This window comes from Panthera onca, chromosome E3 (genome assembly GCF_046562875.1).
Source record: "Panthera onca isolate mPanOnc1 chromosome E3, mPanOnc1 haplotype 2, whole genome shotgun sequence".
NCBI lineage: Eukaryota > Metazoa > Chordata > Mammalia > Carnivora > Felidae > Panthera > Panthera onca.
Genome location: NC_138354.1, coordinates 7,095,487 through 7,112,709, shown reverse-complemented (window position 1 = coordinate 7,112,709; position 17,223 = coordinate 7,095,487). Strand labels below are relative to the sequence as shown.

The window sequence follows — 17,223 nt, the reverse complement described above, 5'->3', positions numbered from 1 at the left end:
ACATTCCTGATATTTGCACAACAATGTAACAATAATATCTTATGCAATGCATGGTTAAAGGCAATGTTGTCCTACTAAAACAACAAAGCAGTATTTAACAGAAAAGTATTTTATGGGGTTTCAGTTTTTAAATTTAAATAAATTAATTATACTTAGATGAATTTAAAAATACCTTTCCAGGGGTGCTTGGGTGACTCAGTCAGTTAAGCATCTGATTCTTGATTTCAGCTCTGGTCATGATCTCGTGGTTCATGGGTTCAAGCCCTCCATCAGGCTCTGTGCTGATGGCATGGAGCCTGCTTGGGATTCTCTCTCGTTCTCTCTCTGCCCCTCCCCTGCTTTCTCTCTCTCTCAAAATAAATAAACATTTTAAAAAGGTAATTTAAAAAATAAAACGAAAATCCATTTCTTCAGGGGCCCTAAGTTGGTAGAGCATCTGACTCTTGATCTTGGGGTCATGAGTTCAAGCCCCACTTTGGGTGCAGAGATCACTTAAATAAGCAAAACTTAAAAATTCCATTCCTTCAGTTGTCCCAGATATATTTCAGATGCTCAACAGCCCCATGTGGCTTATGGTTACCATATTGGGTAGTATAGACACAGAACAAAATACAACACTAATCTAGTGATCTTATAGGGGACACTGTACTCAGTAATCAGAGGAAAACAATATTTTTAAGCATATATATAGAGTATTAAAGAAAACTGAGCACATGTTAAGTCACAGAGTAAGTCTCAAGAAAATTAAAGGGCTGGTATTACAGAAATTATGTTCTTTCAGACCACGATGCAATTAACATCAAGAAGATTAGCAGAGAATTCCAATACATTTAGAAATTTAAAAACATACTTCTAAACATTCCATCCATGCAGTTGAGAAGAAATAATGATGGAAAATTAAAAAATACTTTAAGCTGGATGACAAAAATTCTACAAATCAAAAGTATCGTATCTGGATAGGGAAGAATATCTTAAGACAAAAAGTACACACTATTGATAAAAAGAATGGGAAGTTTTGACTGTGTGAAGAAATCTGTTATCAAAAGCCTCCATGACAAGAGTGAAAAAGGAAATCACTAACTGGGAGAAGATATTTGCAAAATATATAACTGACCAAAAAATAACACATTCAAAATACAAAAACCTCCTACAAATCCCTAAGGAAAACAACCCAATAAAAATTTGGGCAAAAGTCAAGAACAGGCATTGTACTTTTTTCCAATTGCTGCTGTAACAAGTTGCCATAGACTTAGCGGCTTAAAACAACACACATAGGAGTGCCTGGGTGGCTCAGGTGGTTGAGCGTTCGACTCTAGCTCAGGTCACGATCTTGTGGTTCATGAGTTGGAGCCCCATGTGGAGCTCTGTGCTGACCGCTCAGAGCCTGGAGCCTGCTTCGGATTCTGTGTCTCCCTCTTGCTCTGCCCCTCCCCAGCTCATGCTCTGTCTCTCTCTGTCAAAAATAAATAAACATTAAAAAAAAATTTAAAAAACCCAACAACACAGAAGTCTAAAATCAAGGTTTTGGCTGTATTCCTTGCGAAAACTTCAGGGACAATCAATTTCCTTGCCTTTCCCAGCCATTTGTGTTCTTTGGCTCGTGGCCTCTTCCACATACGGCTCCAGAGTCTTGCCTCAGTCATCACATCTCTTATCATACCCTTTGACCTCCTCTCTCCTTATAAGGAACCCTGTGATGTCATCAGGCCCACTAAGACCATGTGTGTCCCCATCTCAAGATCCTCAACTTGATCACATCTGCAAAGTCCCATTTCTAAATTTTTAAAAAATATTTATTTATTTTGGGGAGACAGAGAGAGTGCAAGCAGGGGAGGGGCAGAGAGTGAGAGAGAGACACAGAATCCGAAGCAGGCTCCAGGCTCCAAGCTGTCAGCACAGAGCCCGACGCAGGGCTCGAACCCACGAAACACAAGATCATGACCTGGGCTGAAGTCAGACGCTTAACCGACTAAGCCACCCAGGTGCCCCTGCAAAGTCCCATTTCTGATATAAGGCAACATTCAAGCTTCTGAGGATGACGACGTGGATACCTTAGGTGGCATTATGTGATCTTCTATAGGCATTTTACATAAAAGACTTATAAACCCACTAGATAGTAGAAGGCAATTAAATAATACCTTTAAAGTTCTGAAAGAAAATAATCATCAACCAAGAATTCTCTAGCCAACTAAATAACAATTCAAGATTGAGGATAAAATGAAAGCACTTTGAGACCAAAGAGGATCAAAAGAGTTTACCCCCAACAGTTCCCCAGTAGAAAAACTACTGAAGGTTGTGTTTTAAGAAGAAGAAAATTTGGCACACTGTGTTCACAACAGCACCATTCATGATTGCCAAGTGGTGGAAGCAATCCAAATGTCCATCAGTGGATGAATGAATGAACAAAATTTGGTATATACATATATCCACACAAGGAATATTATTTGCCCTTAAAGAGGAACACATTTCTGATAGATAACTATAATATGGATGAATGCTGAAGACATTAAGCTAAGCCAATCACAAAAAGACAAATACTGTGGGGCCTCTGGATGGCTCAGTTGGTTAAGCATCTGACTCTTGATTTTGGCTCAGGTCATGATCTCGCAGTTCATGGGTTTGTGCCCCACACTGGGCTTTGCACTCTCAGTGTGGTACCTGCTTGGGATTCTCTCTCTCTCTCTCTCTCTCTCTCTCTCTCTCTGGATAAATAATTAAAGAAAAAAAAGACAAATGCTGTATGATTCCAGTGAATCCAATGAGGTAGTCCAATTCATGGTAACAGAAGGTAGAATGGTGTCGCCAGGGGCTGAAGGGAGGGATAAATGGCTATGAGGTTTCAGTTTTTCAAGATGAAAGAATTCTGGAGGTGTGCTGCACAACAACATGAGTACACTTAACACTACTAAACTGCACACTTAAAATGATTAAGATGTTAAAAAAAAAAGAAGAAAATTTAACGCAGAAGGAAGGTACGGGGTTCAAAAAGCAACACTGAGCCAAGAAACAGTGAAGCATGTTTTTTGTTAAATCTAAATAAGAATTGAGTTAAACATTGTTTGCAATGTACAGAATGGATTAGAGGTGGGACACATCTAGGAGCAGGGCCATAAGGGTGGTCATTCACTCTTGAACTAAAACACCATCTTAGTTCAAGGGGCAGAATCTGTGCCACTGGTCAGCAGGGAAGACGTGGTCAATGAAGGAAGGGTTGTCCATGAGGACACCCAAGGTTTTGGTTGGGATCCAGGGTGGATAATGAAGTTAGTCATTAAGAAGTGTGACATGTAAGCAGAGGATTTTTATTTTCTTGCGGGTATGAAATTACAATGGGTTTACAATCAAAAGTTCTTTAAAGGCTGATAATCTGAATAACGGGGAAGCTAGCCATGTTGTGGCATTTAAGGGTCTGCCACCTGCTGCCACGATGCTTGTTCAAATCCCAACTTCTCCACTCACTAGCTGTTCACCCCCGAATAAATTACTTAACTGCCTTATTCTTCATCTCTCTCCTCTGTAACAGAGGATGATAATAGACTTACATCATGAGGTTGCTATGGGGGATAAGCAAGTTAGTAGTCCTCTAGCACTTAGAATATTTGTCACTTATTAAGTACTGAATAAGTGCTAGTGTAACAGGATATTAAATCGGAAAATCTGACTAGGATTTCAAGATATCATGTTTTAGAAAATACAACACATAGGACATTCTAAAGTGATTTGCTAATCTGAGATGAAATACTTCAAAGGAAAAAAAAGTGCCAAATCAATAAATAACGGGCATATCATTCTTTAAAATTTTTAAAAAATGTTTATTTACTTTTGAGAGAGAGAGAGAGAAGGGCAGAGAGAGAGGGAGACACAGAATCCAAAGCAGGTTCCAGGCTCCGAGCTGTCAGCACAGAGCCCGACGCAGGGCTCGAGCTCACAAACTGTGAGATCATGACCTGAGCCAAAGCCGGACGTCCAACCGACTGAGCCACCCAGGTGCCTCACGGGCATATCATTCTTAAACTCTATGCCCACATCAGAATTGTATACAATTGGCAGAGTTGTTGGAAATTAGAGGGAGAGAGGATTTCTTTGGAAAGAGATATGTTATTAGTTCTCAAGGGCAAGAGGTGAGGGTGCCGCCTTCTTAATCTCAAGCCTAGAGAGAGGGACTCAAAGAGGTCTATTGACTCCTGCTTGAAAAATCAAAAAGGCAAGTGATGGGTGAGCCAGCAGATGAATGGATGGACATATGGCTGCATTGGAACTGGCCTGTGGATCAGATGCGAACATGCCAAGGAGAGAGGCAGTGCCAGCTTATCTCATGCCTTGCTTGATGGAATCCCCTGTAGGAGTGAACAGGCTCCAAGGATCATAAAAAAAAATCCAGTTGGCAACTGTCAAGAAGGTCAAATAACTTAAGCTTCGAAGACTATCAAGCTGGACTTAAATGTCTCCCTGACAATGCTACGTGCTAGAAGACAGTGGAATGATGCGTTAAGACCCACAGGGGCAGCATCTGGAACCCAGGGTCCCTCCAGCTCTCCTCCTTGAGGAGTGCAGGGTTGACTATGGTCAAAACTCTGCAGTGGTGAGTTGCGCTCTCACCCAGCACCCGGTCGCTCAGCCTCACCCCTTCCTTCCTCTGGAGGGGATCCTGGCTTGAGCCATGGGGACAGGAATGGGTATAGGCAGATGTCACAGTTCTCACCGGGCCTGGTGGAGAGGCGCTAGGCTCCCAGAGATGCTGAGGGACAGGGAACAGATGAGGGGAAGCCTGTGCTGTTTCTCCCAGCCAAGAGTGCACGCGTGCAAACACACACACACACACACACTCACACTTTTGTGGGTAAACTTGTGCTTTGGGTACTTTGGCCAGGAGAGTGGGGGGCTTAACAGAGATGTAAACTTACAGAAATTCTGTCTGTTGTTGCCTGTGAGTGCTGCCTCCACCCCCCACTTGGAAACATGCAGAGGCCATTGCTCTCCTTTCGGTTGATTTCAAAACTTGTTTCAGTTCACTTAGAAGAGGCACCCCTCACCCTCAACAACAGAGGGTTATTCTCCAGACCCCATTCTTTAATAGCAGGGCTACGGGCTCCTCCAGCTGCCATTCTCTCACCCTTTGCTAAGGCTGCCAGGAATGAAGAGGGGAGGGGAGAAGACGTGGGTGGTGGCAGGAGGCAGGGCCTGGGGGAGAGAGAGCTGGGACCCTGCTGGCTGCAGCCTGAGGACTCTTCCCTGACTCTTCCCTGTGTTGTTGGTGCTTCTGTTAGGCGCTGCCAGGTGAGTGCCGGGGAGGAGAGTGGCTGGGCTGGGGCAGGGTGCAGGGGTGGGAGGGTGAGAGACAGTGGGCTTCAGGGCTGCACACACCAGTGAGCTGGGGGTATTATTACAATTCAGATTTGAGTTGCTAACCCTGGGATACAGCCTGAGGTTCTGCCTTCCTGGTGCTGCCAGTGCATCCAGGGATCACACTTTAGGTAAAAGAATCTAGAACGTTTTCCAGGCCAGGTGGGCTGAGATGGGAGCAGAGAGCCGGGTCAAGAACTGCCCTCGGTGGACATCCCTCCCTTGTGCCTTCACTGGCTGAGATGAGTTCTGCCACCCATGGAATCTTGAAATTTTTCTCCCATAGAATAGAGATGCTTAGAAAGATTCTTACCAAAATCATGATGAAATTAAAAAAAAATCTATTTACATATTTGAAAAATCCCCTCACATGCTGGGCTTTCCTCCCTCCCCCAAATCTTTTTTAAAATACTTATTTATTTTTGAGAGAGAGGATGCAAGCAGGGGAGGGGCAGAGAGAGAAGGAGACACAGAATCCAAAGCAGGCTCAAGGCTCTGAACAGTCAGCACAGAGCCCAATGCTGGGCTTGAACTTGTGAACCAAGAGATCATGACCTGAGCTGAAGTCAGATGCTTAACCAACTGAGCCACCCAGGCACTCCATCCCTCCCCCAAATCTTGAGCTCACAGGTATTGCTTCACCAGTGAAAATCTTGACAGAGCTCAGATTCCACCAACTCCTTCCCAAAAGATTTATTTGCAAATGATTTTCTCCACTCCCGGGAGCAGAGTGGTTTCCCTGGAGTTTGAGCTTTGAAAACAATGCTGATAAGAGACTGTTAAAAACTGAGAACAAACTGAGGGTTGATGGGGGGTGGGAGGGAGGGCAGGGTGGGAGGGAGGGCAGGGTGGGTGATGGGTATTGAGGAGGGCACCTTTTGGGATGAGCACTGGGTGTTGTATGGAAACCAATTTGACAGTAAATTTCATATATTAAAAAATTTAAAAAAAAAATAAACTAGTTTCTACAGCAAAAAAAAAAAAAAAAAAAAAAAAAAAAAAGAAAACAATGCTGAGCTCTCAGCTCCCCTGGTCTGACTCTAGCTTGGGGGCTCTGGTGCCCTTGTGCAAAGCTGCAGATGTTTGTGGGATGCTGGTCTCAAAGAGTGAGCCTGGAAGGCTGGGGACAGCTAGAAGAGATGGGGGAGGCCACATGAAAGCAGGGGAGGAGGGAGGAGGAAAGACCTGCCTGTGTTGAGGCCCCACTTGTATAAGAAATTGCCTTTGGTCTGCAGACTTTAGGAGATGGAGTATGATTTTGTGTGAATCTTTCAGGAAGTCCCAGAATTAGTGTTGTTTTGGTTGTAACAGCCACAGGGCAGAGGACACAGAAGGGTGCTCAGAATTTAATATGGGAGCTCCAAACCAAGGAGTTCTTGGGCAAGTCCTTTCATCCTGCTTTTTCCACGCTCTCTCCCAAATCTCCAAAGCTCTGTGGTGAGCTCTGAAGACCCCAGTTCAGTTCCTAGAGCCTCTGAGAGGACACTGGGTATCTGGCTACAGGTCTGGGTGGGCAGGAGAGAGAGAAGAACCAGTTATAGGGCCTCTCAGAATTCCTCAAATTCCCAACATTGGAATATGCCAAGCCTGCTCTGGGTTAAATTCCAGGTCTGCTGGGAATGTGCTGGAAATGTGTTTAGAGTGTGCTGGGCCTCCACTCTGAAACAAGATGAGGCTGAGAACCAGACTTGTGAATTTACCAAATCAGTCTCTAGTCTCTCAATGCTCCAGGACAACCAGGGCGGACCCCCTCTCCCCCACCGAACCTGGGGGTGCCTCCCCTAAGTGCAAGGACCCCATAGGGCCTGCAGGCTTCCTCACAGATGGAGCTTGTTGAGGGGAGGATGCGCAAGGCAGCTTGGAAATGGGCCAATCATCACGTCCCACCAAATTAAAACCCTTTGAGATGCTCCAGCACGAATGTCTTGCTTTACAGAGCTGGTGACTGAAGCCATGGGTGGAGAGGTGACGGACAGGTGTGACCCTCAGATAGTGGTTCTCAACCAGGGGTGAATCTGACCCCAGGGGACATTCAGCAGTGTCTGGGGGCTTCTGGGGGTGGAGGGGAGAAGCGTGCTACTGGCATCTGGTGGATGAAGGCCAGGAATGCCGCCAAACATCTCACAACGCACACGACAGCCTTCCCTGCCCCCAAACCAAATGATCGATGAGTCCCCGAATATCAATGGTGCCAAGGCTGAGAAACCCAGGGCCAGCACTGGAAGCTGACCTTCCTTCTGGTGCTCTATGGAACTCAGTATCTCTCCAAACAAAACTTGGTTAAACATTTATGGAGAAACTGCTCTTTTTCCCAGGCACTTCACTAAGTATTTTCTCATCCAATAAACAGACAAGGGATTTTGCTTTATTGTGGTCTTTGATTTTCAAATTAGGATATAGATTTTCCTTATCTAGTCACCTTTTATTATTTTCAAGGATTTATCTTCTTTCTCTGAATTCTGGAAGAATTACCCAGTGTGCTCGCCAGCACTGCAATCTGAATTTCTTGTCTATCCTCTTGCTTTCAAAGTGGATTTTTAGTTGTGCTACCAGTGATCTTTCCCTTCCACGTGTAGTGGGTTTATACACTTAAAGATCCATTTACTCTCATTTTGGAGGAGTCTCAGGAATGAGAGGGGGTAAATATCCATCTTCAATCTGCCATCTTTTAATCATGAGACCGATTTCACATCTTTCTAAGGACGGAGAATGCATTTCTTCTAAAAATTTTAACCCAATTTTATGGAGAATAATTTTCAGTGGCCTGACAGACTTCGGAGTCTTCACAGTCTATGAGGGAGGCAGAAAGATAGGGACAGACAGGCAGGTAGAGGTTCAAATTCTGATCGCTAGTGACTCAAAACATGGTCTCTCACAGTTGATGGGTGGTGACATGGTTCTCTGGTCAATTAAGCCCTTTACAACAGTCCCTTGGAAGCATCTCAATCCATCTGTTCCGACTGCATAGAAGTGACCATTCCACCTCAGCTTTGGTGCTATGGACTGTTCTTATCTATACAGGTGACCCTTGAACAACACAGGTTTGAGCCCTGCTGGTCCACTTATATGTGAATTCTTATTTACTTTTCATTATTTTTTAATGTTTATTTATTTTTTGTTTATTTATTTTTATCTTTGAGTGAGTGAGAGAGAGAGAGCGAGAGAGCGAGCATGAGTACAAGCAGGGGAGGGGCAGAGAGAGAGGGAGACACAGAATCAGAAGCAGGCTCCAGGCTCTGAGCTGTCAGTACAGAGCCTGATCTGGGGCTCCATCTCATGAACCATGAGATAGTGACCTGAGCCAAAGTTGGATGCTTAACCAACTGAGCCCCTCAGGTGCCCCCTCATATGTGGATTTTTTGAAAAAGCAATCTCTATACCCAATGTGGGGCTAGAACTCATGACCTTGCAATCAAGAGTGGCACACTCCATGGACCCAGCCAGACAGGTGCCCTAGTGGATTTTTTTTTAATGTTTATTTACTTTTGAGAGACAGAGACAGAGAGAGAGAGAGACAGAGAGCATGAGCAGGGGAGGGGCGGGGGGGCGGGGACAGAGGATCCGAAGGAGGCTCTGTGCTGACAGCAGAGAGCCTGATATGGGGCTTGAACCCATGAGTCGTGAGATCATGACCAGAGCCAAAGTCAGACGCTTAACTGACTAAACCACCCAGGTGCCTCTCCAGTGGATTTTAAGGGAGTTGACAGGAAAAGGCCACAAGGCATTTATTTACAGCTGTGCACCCTGTCTCCATGGGACTGAACAGAAGGCTACTCGGGCAGTCGAGACTGCTGACCTGAGCACCTGGGGAGACCTGACGACGTCCGCAGCCCCCAAGAGGCCCGGGTACTGGTCAGGCCGCAGGTCGTCCAGTGTGCTGTTGGGGAGGTCAGGTAGAACACCTGGGTCTCGGGGCTGTGCCAGGGCAGCTGTGGGCCTTGGGCTCCTCCCTACCAGGTACTGATCCCTCCTCAAGGCAGCTTCCTGGAGGCCAGCACATTCATGAGTGGCCGCAGCTGCCCCTGTCCCTGCCATCTGGCCTATACATGGGTTTCTTTTTCAATATACATGCAGTACTATGAATGTATTTTCTCTTCCTTATGAATTTCTAGTAACCTACAAGCATGTGTTAACTGACTGTGTTATTGGTAAGGCTTCCACTCAACAATAAGCTTAAGTAGTTTAGTGTTTTTTATGTGGGGGAGCCAAAAGTTATATGGGGTTTTTTGTGTAGGAGTCAGCGCTCCTAACCCCCACATTGTTCAAGGGTCAAACAACTGTAGTTTATTTATGGCACGAATCCCCACTTAAATTGCTTTGTGCATCTTTCTGAATATTATATGTAGCTTTTTTAAAGCTTATTTATTTTTGGAGACAGAGAGAGAGCACAAGTGAGGGAGGGGCAGAAGAGAGAGGGAGGGAGGTAGAGAAAGAGAGAGAGAGAGAGAGAGAGAGAGAGAGAGAGAGAGAATCCTAAGCAGGTTCCACACTGTCAGTGCAGAGCCTGATGCGGGGCCCAAACTCATGAGACATGAGATCATGATCTGAGTGGAAACCAAGAGTCAGACACTTAATGACTGAGCCACCCAGGCACCCCTCTGGGTCTTATAATAGGGAAGTTGATATGAGACAAATTGGGCATGTCTCATTTGCTGCCATGTCAAAGAGTTAGAAATTCAGTTTATTATTACTAGAGTTGAAAGGGAGAGACTTAAGCAGGTTCAGGGAGGAAATGAGGGTGGTCAAGTCCTTGAAGCAGCTGGAGAGACCCAAGGACATGGATCTGGGAGGGAGAGTGGCCTTGGGTAAATGCTTGACCACTTCTTTAAGATGCTACAGAGGGGAGCAGCATGTAGACAAGACGGGGCTGTGCGGCTCCCCAGCAAAGAGTCTTTATATTCCCCGTGGAGTAAAATGTTTGCAAGGTCTTCTAGACCCTTCAATGAGGGGATGCAGGCATGTCAGAGTTTAGGCCAAACACAGGCAGTGAGAAGCAGCAGCTGGGCATTGAGGAGGCTGCCTCAATAAAAGATAAATAAAGATGACACACAGGCTTATAGCAGGGTGTTACTCTCTCCAGAGAAGTGAGAAATTTTCTGAAGCCTGTCCCTGAGCACGGTCACCTCTCACAGTGTGGGAGAGATGAGCCCAAGGGACAATTACAAAGCAGAGAGGAATTTCCAATTTTTATCCAGTCATCTCTGGCTTTGGCCCCATACTCCATTACATTCAATCAGTAAATTCTGCTGGGTTTCTTTTAAAATGTTCTCCTTTTCCCAAGCTGGTTAGGTCTAAAGAACACCAGACTGAAGCGGGCCTTGACACTCACTGTTCACTTGACCCGCACCGGGGCCCGTAAGCTAACTGAATCTCAATCTTACCACTGCGATGGGAGCGGAGGGCAGACCGCACGCCTATGAGCAGCCAAGGCCTGGTGCAAGAGAAAAGCAGAGAGCAAGAGAATGCACGTTCCCTTCTGGGGTCGGCACCGATTCTGTTCAGGTGCCAGTGACAGTAGCGCCAGGCCTGGTGGCCATCAATGGGGGAAACAGTAGTTTTCAGAGGACTCTGGACTCTCTGGCTGTTTAGCCTTTGGGAAAGGGACAGACAGAGGGAGGGAAAGAGAGGGAAAGATGGATCCTGGCTTTCCACTGCCAGGTACAGAAGGGGGCAGAAGAGACAGCCACACCCACACCCCCTCGCTATTTTCCATGATGACTCCATTACCTATAAACAGGCGCCATCAAAGTCTTGGTAATAAACCAACCAGATCCTTGGAGAGGCGCGCGAAGGCTTGCCTTATCTATCCTTGGATTCACAGTGAAGAGGTGGCCCCATGCGCCTCCTCAAGATCAGGGAGCAGTACACTCACACTCATTATTGCCCTCTGGTCCCTAACAGGATGTGTGGCCGGTTCCTGAGGCAGCTGGTGGCTGAGGAGAGCCGGCACTCCACCTCCGTGGGACGCCTCCTGCTCCCCGTGCTCCTGGGGTTCCGCCTCGTGCTGCTGGCTGCCAGCGGGGCCGGGGTCTACAGCGACGAGCAGAGTGAATTCGTGTGTCACACCCAGCAGCCAGGCTGCAAGGCCGCCTGCTACGATGCCTTCCACCCCTTCTCCCCACTGCGCTTCTGGGTCTTCCAGGTCATCTTGGTGGCTGTGCCCAGCGCCCTCTACATGGGTCTCACTTTGTATCATGTCATCTGGCTTTGGGAAGAGTCAGGAAAGGGGAAGGAGGAGGAGACTCTGATCCGCCGAGGGGAGAAGAGCAGAGATGCCTCCGGTCCTGGAAGCCCCAGGCTGCTCTGGGCCTATGTGGCACAGCTGGGTGTGCGGCTGGTCCTTGAGGGGACAGCCTTGGGGGTGCAGTACCATGTGTATGGGTTCAAGGTGCCCAGCTCCTTTGCATGTCGCCGAGAGCCTTGCCTTGGTAGTATAACCTGTTACCTGTCCCGCCCGTTTGAGAAGACCATCTTCCTAAAGACCATGTTTGGGGTCAGTGGGCTCTGTCTCTTGTTCACGCTTTTGGAACTTGTGCTCCTGGGCCTGGGGCGATGGTGGAGGGCCCGGAAGCACAGATCTCCCCCTTCTAACTACTCCCCAACTTCAGAGAGCACCAGAAGACACAAGGAACCGACTGAAAACTTCCCAGCGGTGGAGACCAAAGAGCTGTTCCGAGAAGCAGGTGAGAAGAGCACTGATGTCCCTCTTTCTTCCTGCTCCTGAGGTCTCTGTCCTGATGACCTCCCAAGGCAGGTCCCTGGACCTCTGGGAGGCACACTTCCTACGTGTTACAAAATAGAAAACCAGGTTCGAGGCAGATGTCTTCTGACCGCTGCTGCTGACCCATCTCCCAACCCTCATCCCCTTCCGTTTGCCGATTCCTTCCAATGAACCAGGACCAGGGTTCTTAGCCAGCTGTACCTCCTGCCCTTCCCTTTAGGTTTCTTCCCACTTAGAAAAAGTCTCAGCTCCTGCTTGATTCTCTACTTTGCAGAGTTATGAAGCCACCTGGTTCGCCTCTGAAGGGAACTCTGCGATTGGATCTTCTTCCGAACATCCAGTGAGTGGGGATTTACTTCTGTGACAAATGAGAGGCCGTTGAAGCATCTCTAAGGGCCATGGTGGGCCACGCTGCCTAAGTCTTCCTGGGAGATTTCCCCCTTGTGCCTTCCTGCCAGAATCCTCTGGCATCAGCTTTACAATGATCATGGGCTTGGTTCCAGACTTAGCCAGCAGAAGCCTCCGTAAAGCTGTGCTTCTCCCCTGTCCTGTGCAATAAATTCTGACCGCTGCTGTTGGCATTCCTGTGGCTGAATGCGACTTTCCTGTCATAGTGACTCTACTTCCCTGTCCTCTGTTCTTCCACTTTCTCTGCTCCCCCCAACTTTGAAGTCTTGTAACCTATGGATGCCCCCAGCCCCGCAGCATATGCCATATTCAGACTGGCCTTCCACGCATATCTAACCCAATGTCCTTTATTTTTTTTAATGTTTATTTATTTATTTATTTTGGGGTGGAGGGGCAGAGAGAGAGGGGGACAGGGAATCCAAAGTGGGCTCTGTGCTGACAGCAGATAGCCTGATGTGGGGCTTGAACTATGAACCTGTGAGATCATGACTTGAGCTGAAGTCAGATGCTTAACCCACTGAGCCACCCAGGCTCAATCCCCATCAAATTGCTACTTTTTAAACTCATTCCCCTCATTTCCACACAGAAAAGACAGGAGAGTTTTGCTGCTGACTCAGGAAGGGAGGTTTACATCATGGTAGCAGATAACATAAAGCTAAATATCAAGCGTCTCTTTTCTGGAGTCTCTCTGTCAAGTCTGCCCAAGGGTATTCCAGCCTGTCACCTTCCTGCAGAAACATCTTCCCCTCCCTCCTTCCTTGCCTTCAAATTGTCAACAAGAGCAGCTACCTAGTTTTGTTTTCTCCTTCTGAATCCCAAATTATCCTTAGGTAAAGTAGGAAGGCTCGTTGCTAAGGAAAGCTATTTGGTCCCCCAGGGGACATTTTGGCAGCAACTAGAAAATTAATAATTTTTCTTTCTGCTATACAAGTGTTTTATAAAGAATCCCTCATCTACTGTAACCAGAGTCCAGCCAAGTGACCAAGGATGGAAAAAAGCAAATGTCATCATTCATAATTCCTCTTTGATAACCCTTTTGAAATAGCTTTATTGAGAAATAGTTCACATGCCATATAATTCACCCATTTAAAGCATACAATTTAATGGCTTTTAGTAGTCACAGAATTGCACATCTGTTAATACAATTTTAGGACATTTTCATCAACTCAGAAAGAAACCCTGTTATCCTTAGCTTTTACCCGCAATCCTCCATGCTTCCCACCCCCCCCCCCCAACAAACATAAACAACCAATAATATAATCTCTCTATATAGATGTTCCTATTCTGGACTGTTCATATAAATAGAATCAATCATACAATATATGGTCTTTGGGACTGGCTTCTTTCACTTAGCACCATGTTTGTTTGTTTTTTTATAAACATATGCAAATTTATTTTAAAAATGTTTATTTATTTATTTTGGAGAGAGAGAGAGACAGAGAGAGAGAGAGAGTGTGTGTGTGAACAGGGGAGGGACAGAGAGAGAGGGAGACAGAAAGTCCGAAGCAGGCTCAGTGCTGTCAGTGCAGAGCCTGATGTGTGGCTCGAACCTACAAACTGTGAGATCATGACCTGAGCTGAAGTCAACACTTAACTGACTGAGCCACAAGCGCCCCAGCACCATGTTTTTGAAGTTTACCCATGTTGCACGAATCAGTACTACATTCCCATTTATGGTTTAGTATTTCATTGTATGCTTCACCACACATTTTTTGTTCATTTTTAGTTGATGGACTTTTGAATTGTTTCCACTTGTTGGTTATTATGAATAATGGTGCTATGAACATTCATATACTAGTTTTTGTGTGACTATGTCTTCACCTCTCTTGGGTAAATACCTAAGAGTGGAATTGCTGGGGCATATGGTAACTCCTTTTAAGGAACTACCAAACTGTTTTCACAGCAGCTGTACTATTTACATTCCCAACAGCAATGTATAAATGGGTTCCAATTTATCCACATCTTCGCCAACACTTGGTATTTTTTTTCTTTTTGTTTTCTTCTTTTCTTTCTTATTTGATTTTTAAAACTGTAGCCATCCTAGTGAGGTAAAGAGGTATCCCACTGTGGTTTGATTTGCATTTCCCAAACAATGTTGAGCATCTTTCATATGCTTATGGACTATTTGTATATTTTCTTTGGAGAAAGGTCTACTCATCCTTGGCCCATTTTTAAATTAGGTTGTTTGTATTTTTTTGGTTGAGTTCTTTATATATTCTGGCTCCTAGGTCCTTATCTGACATATGATTTCCAAATATTTTCAACATTTAGTGGGTTGTCTTCCACTTCACTGTTAGTCTCCTTTGATGCATAAGTTTTTAATTTGGATGAAATTCAATTTATCAATTTTTCTTTTGTTGCTTGTGATTTTGGTGTCATATTTAAGAAACCATTGCCTAATCCATGATTGTGAAGGTTTACACCAGCATTTCCTTCTAAGAGTTTTACAGTTTTAGCTTTACATTTAGGTCTGATTGATTCTGAATTAATTTTTATATATGGCATAAGGGTTAAACTTCATTCTTTTGCACATGGTATCTAGTTGTCCCAGCATCATTTATGGAAAAGCCCATTTTTCTTCCATATAATGGTTTTTGGCATCCCTGTTGAAAACCCATTGCTTGTCGATGTATGGCACTATTTCTGGACTTTCAATTCTATTTCACTGATCTATATGTTTATCCCTATCCTGGTATCACATGTTTTGATTGCTGTAGACTTGTAATAAGGTTTGAAATTGGGCAGTGTGAATCCTTCTTTTCAAGGTTGTTTGGCTCCTTGGGGTCGCTTGCAATTCCGTATGAATAAAATGGCAAGTTAGCGGGGCTCACTATTTTTAGTAAAGAAGGAAGTTTATCTCAGGCATATGGCAGGATAGAAGCCATAAGAACCTTAAGGTGTCATGGGACCTTATGTTTGTCATTCAGTACACAGGAAGACATATAGACACATACGCACTTATGTCACACTCATGGCAAACATCAATAACTGATGAGAGCATTTCTTTCTTCTTGGTCCATACTAAGATTCAGATTCCTTCTCAATACAGTATTCTAATTTTCATAGAAAATGCATTTATTAGTTGTGTAATTTAAACATTTATTTATTTATTTATTATTTATATTTTTGGAAACATTTAAAAAAGTAGATTTTCCGTTGGGCTTTTGTCAAAAATCCCAAAACGGATCACAGGAATCCCCTTTCCAAGTCATTTAATTGGACATTCGGTAACTACTGACTGAGCATATTATGGGAAAGGCAGTATCTGATATTGGGATGCAAGAAGAATTTAAACTTGCATTGAAAAGAAAAGGAATAGACAACAATAAAATAAAAACTCCAATGAAGGGAAACAGACAATTCCCTGAAATAGGCAAGCATTTTGCTTGTTGAAAGCCTCAATGGATGTTTCTTGAGGTAGAAAAATGGTTGCTGTACTACAAGTTGGATACCAAAAGGGATATATCCATGCTTCTGAATCTTAATCACTCCCACTTAAAAAACTTGATCTCTTTTCCACCCACTCTCTGGTCCCAGCAGATCCTTTTTTTTTTATTTTTTATTTTTTTTCCAAGTATGTGAAGTTTTATTTATTTTTTATTTTTTTATTTTTATTTTTTAAGGTGGCAATCTTTTTATTTTTATTTTTTTTAATATATGAAATTTACTGTCAAATTGGTTTCCATACAACACCCAGTGCTCATCCCAAAAGGTGCCCTCCTCAATACCCATCACCCACCCTGCCCTCCCTCCCACCCCCCATCAACCCTCAGTTTGTTCTCAGTTTTTAACAGTCTCTTATGCTTTGGCTCTCTCACACTCTAACCTTTTTTTTTTTTTTTCCTTCCCCTCCCCCATGGGTTTCTGTTACGTTTCTCAGGATCCACATAAGAGTGAAACCATATGGTATGTCTTTCTCTGTATGGCTTATTTCACTTAGCATCACACTCTCCAGTTCCATCCACGTTGCTACGAAAGGCCATATTTCATTTTTTCTCATCCCAGCAGATCCTTTATAATGTCCTCCTTATGACAGCTCCAGCTCCACTCCCCAGGCATTGTTTTGGCACCTGGTCTTGACCTCCTCAGGCTCCGGCAGCTGGGGCTGAAGCTACAGGATCTGCTCCTTTCTAGCATCTTAGATAACAGCCACTCAGCGGATCACCCCGAGCTGGCTTAGCGCATCCCATACCCACAGACCTCCTAGGAGTTGATCCACCGAAGACACCGGTGGGAAGTCTCAGATGTGGGTAAGATCATCTAACCCGAGATTCTTTACCCTGCCTTAACTGTTAGAAGCCCCATCTGCGCTGGGTGAACGTGTCCTATGCTCAAAGAATGGGCTTCCTTTACCTGGTGTTTGTCTCGGGTGCTTGGGAAGAAAGAGAGGGAAATCAGGGTGGCAGGGCGACCAGCCATCACCCCACTAGCTCGTGGGCGGCTAAACGCTCCCTTTCCTGCTCCCGTCCTGGAATACTGGCTCTCCAATTCACCCAACACCAGGAGAGTAGGTGGGCTTCGCGGGGGCAGCAGGAAATCCTGCCTTTCCAAGAACTCGACTAGCTCTTGAGGGTGGAGGCCAAGAATGAAGGCTGAATGGAAAGAACGGACTTCAGGGAGAGCAAGCCTAAACTGGCCCGGCGCCTCATTCGCCCCCACTCCACGCCCAGCTGCACAGACCTCCCTCACCCCAGGCCCTGGCGCTGCAGCACTCCCAGAACGCCCGCCCGACTGCAGCTCGCCAAGGACGC

At 45.3% G+C, this 17,223-nt stretch overlaps 1 protein-coding gene across 9 annotated transcripts in view; it reads left to right on the top strand.

The window, feature by feature from the left end:
• The window catches only part of GJC3 (gap junction protein gamma 3), an 80,019-nt gene that overhangs the window by 57,037 nt on the left and 5,759 nt on the right, over nt 1-17,223 (top strand). For 7 of the 9 annotated variants that reach the window (XM_078439867.2, XM_078439870.2, XM_078439874.2 and 4 more), the window contains 2 exons: nt 11,245-12,026; nt 12,339-13,699. In XM_078439867.2, the coding sequence (XP_078295993.2) occupies nt 11,245-12,026; nt 12,339-12,346 (790 nt within the window). In that variant the 3' untranslated portion in view covers nt 12,347-13,699. Of the gene's footprint in view, nt 1-4,016; nt 5,278-11,244; nt 12,027-12,338; nt 13,700-17,223 lie in introns of those variants that run through there. The other 2 variants (XM_078439871.2, XR_013552846.2) reach the window with 2 other exon arrangements.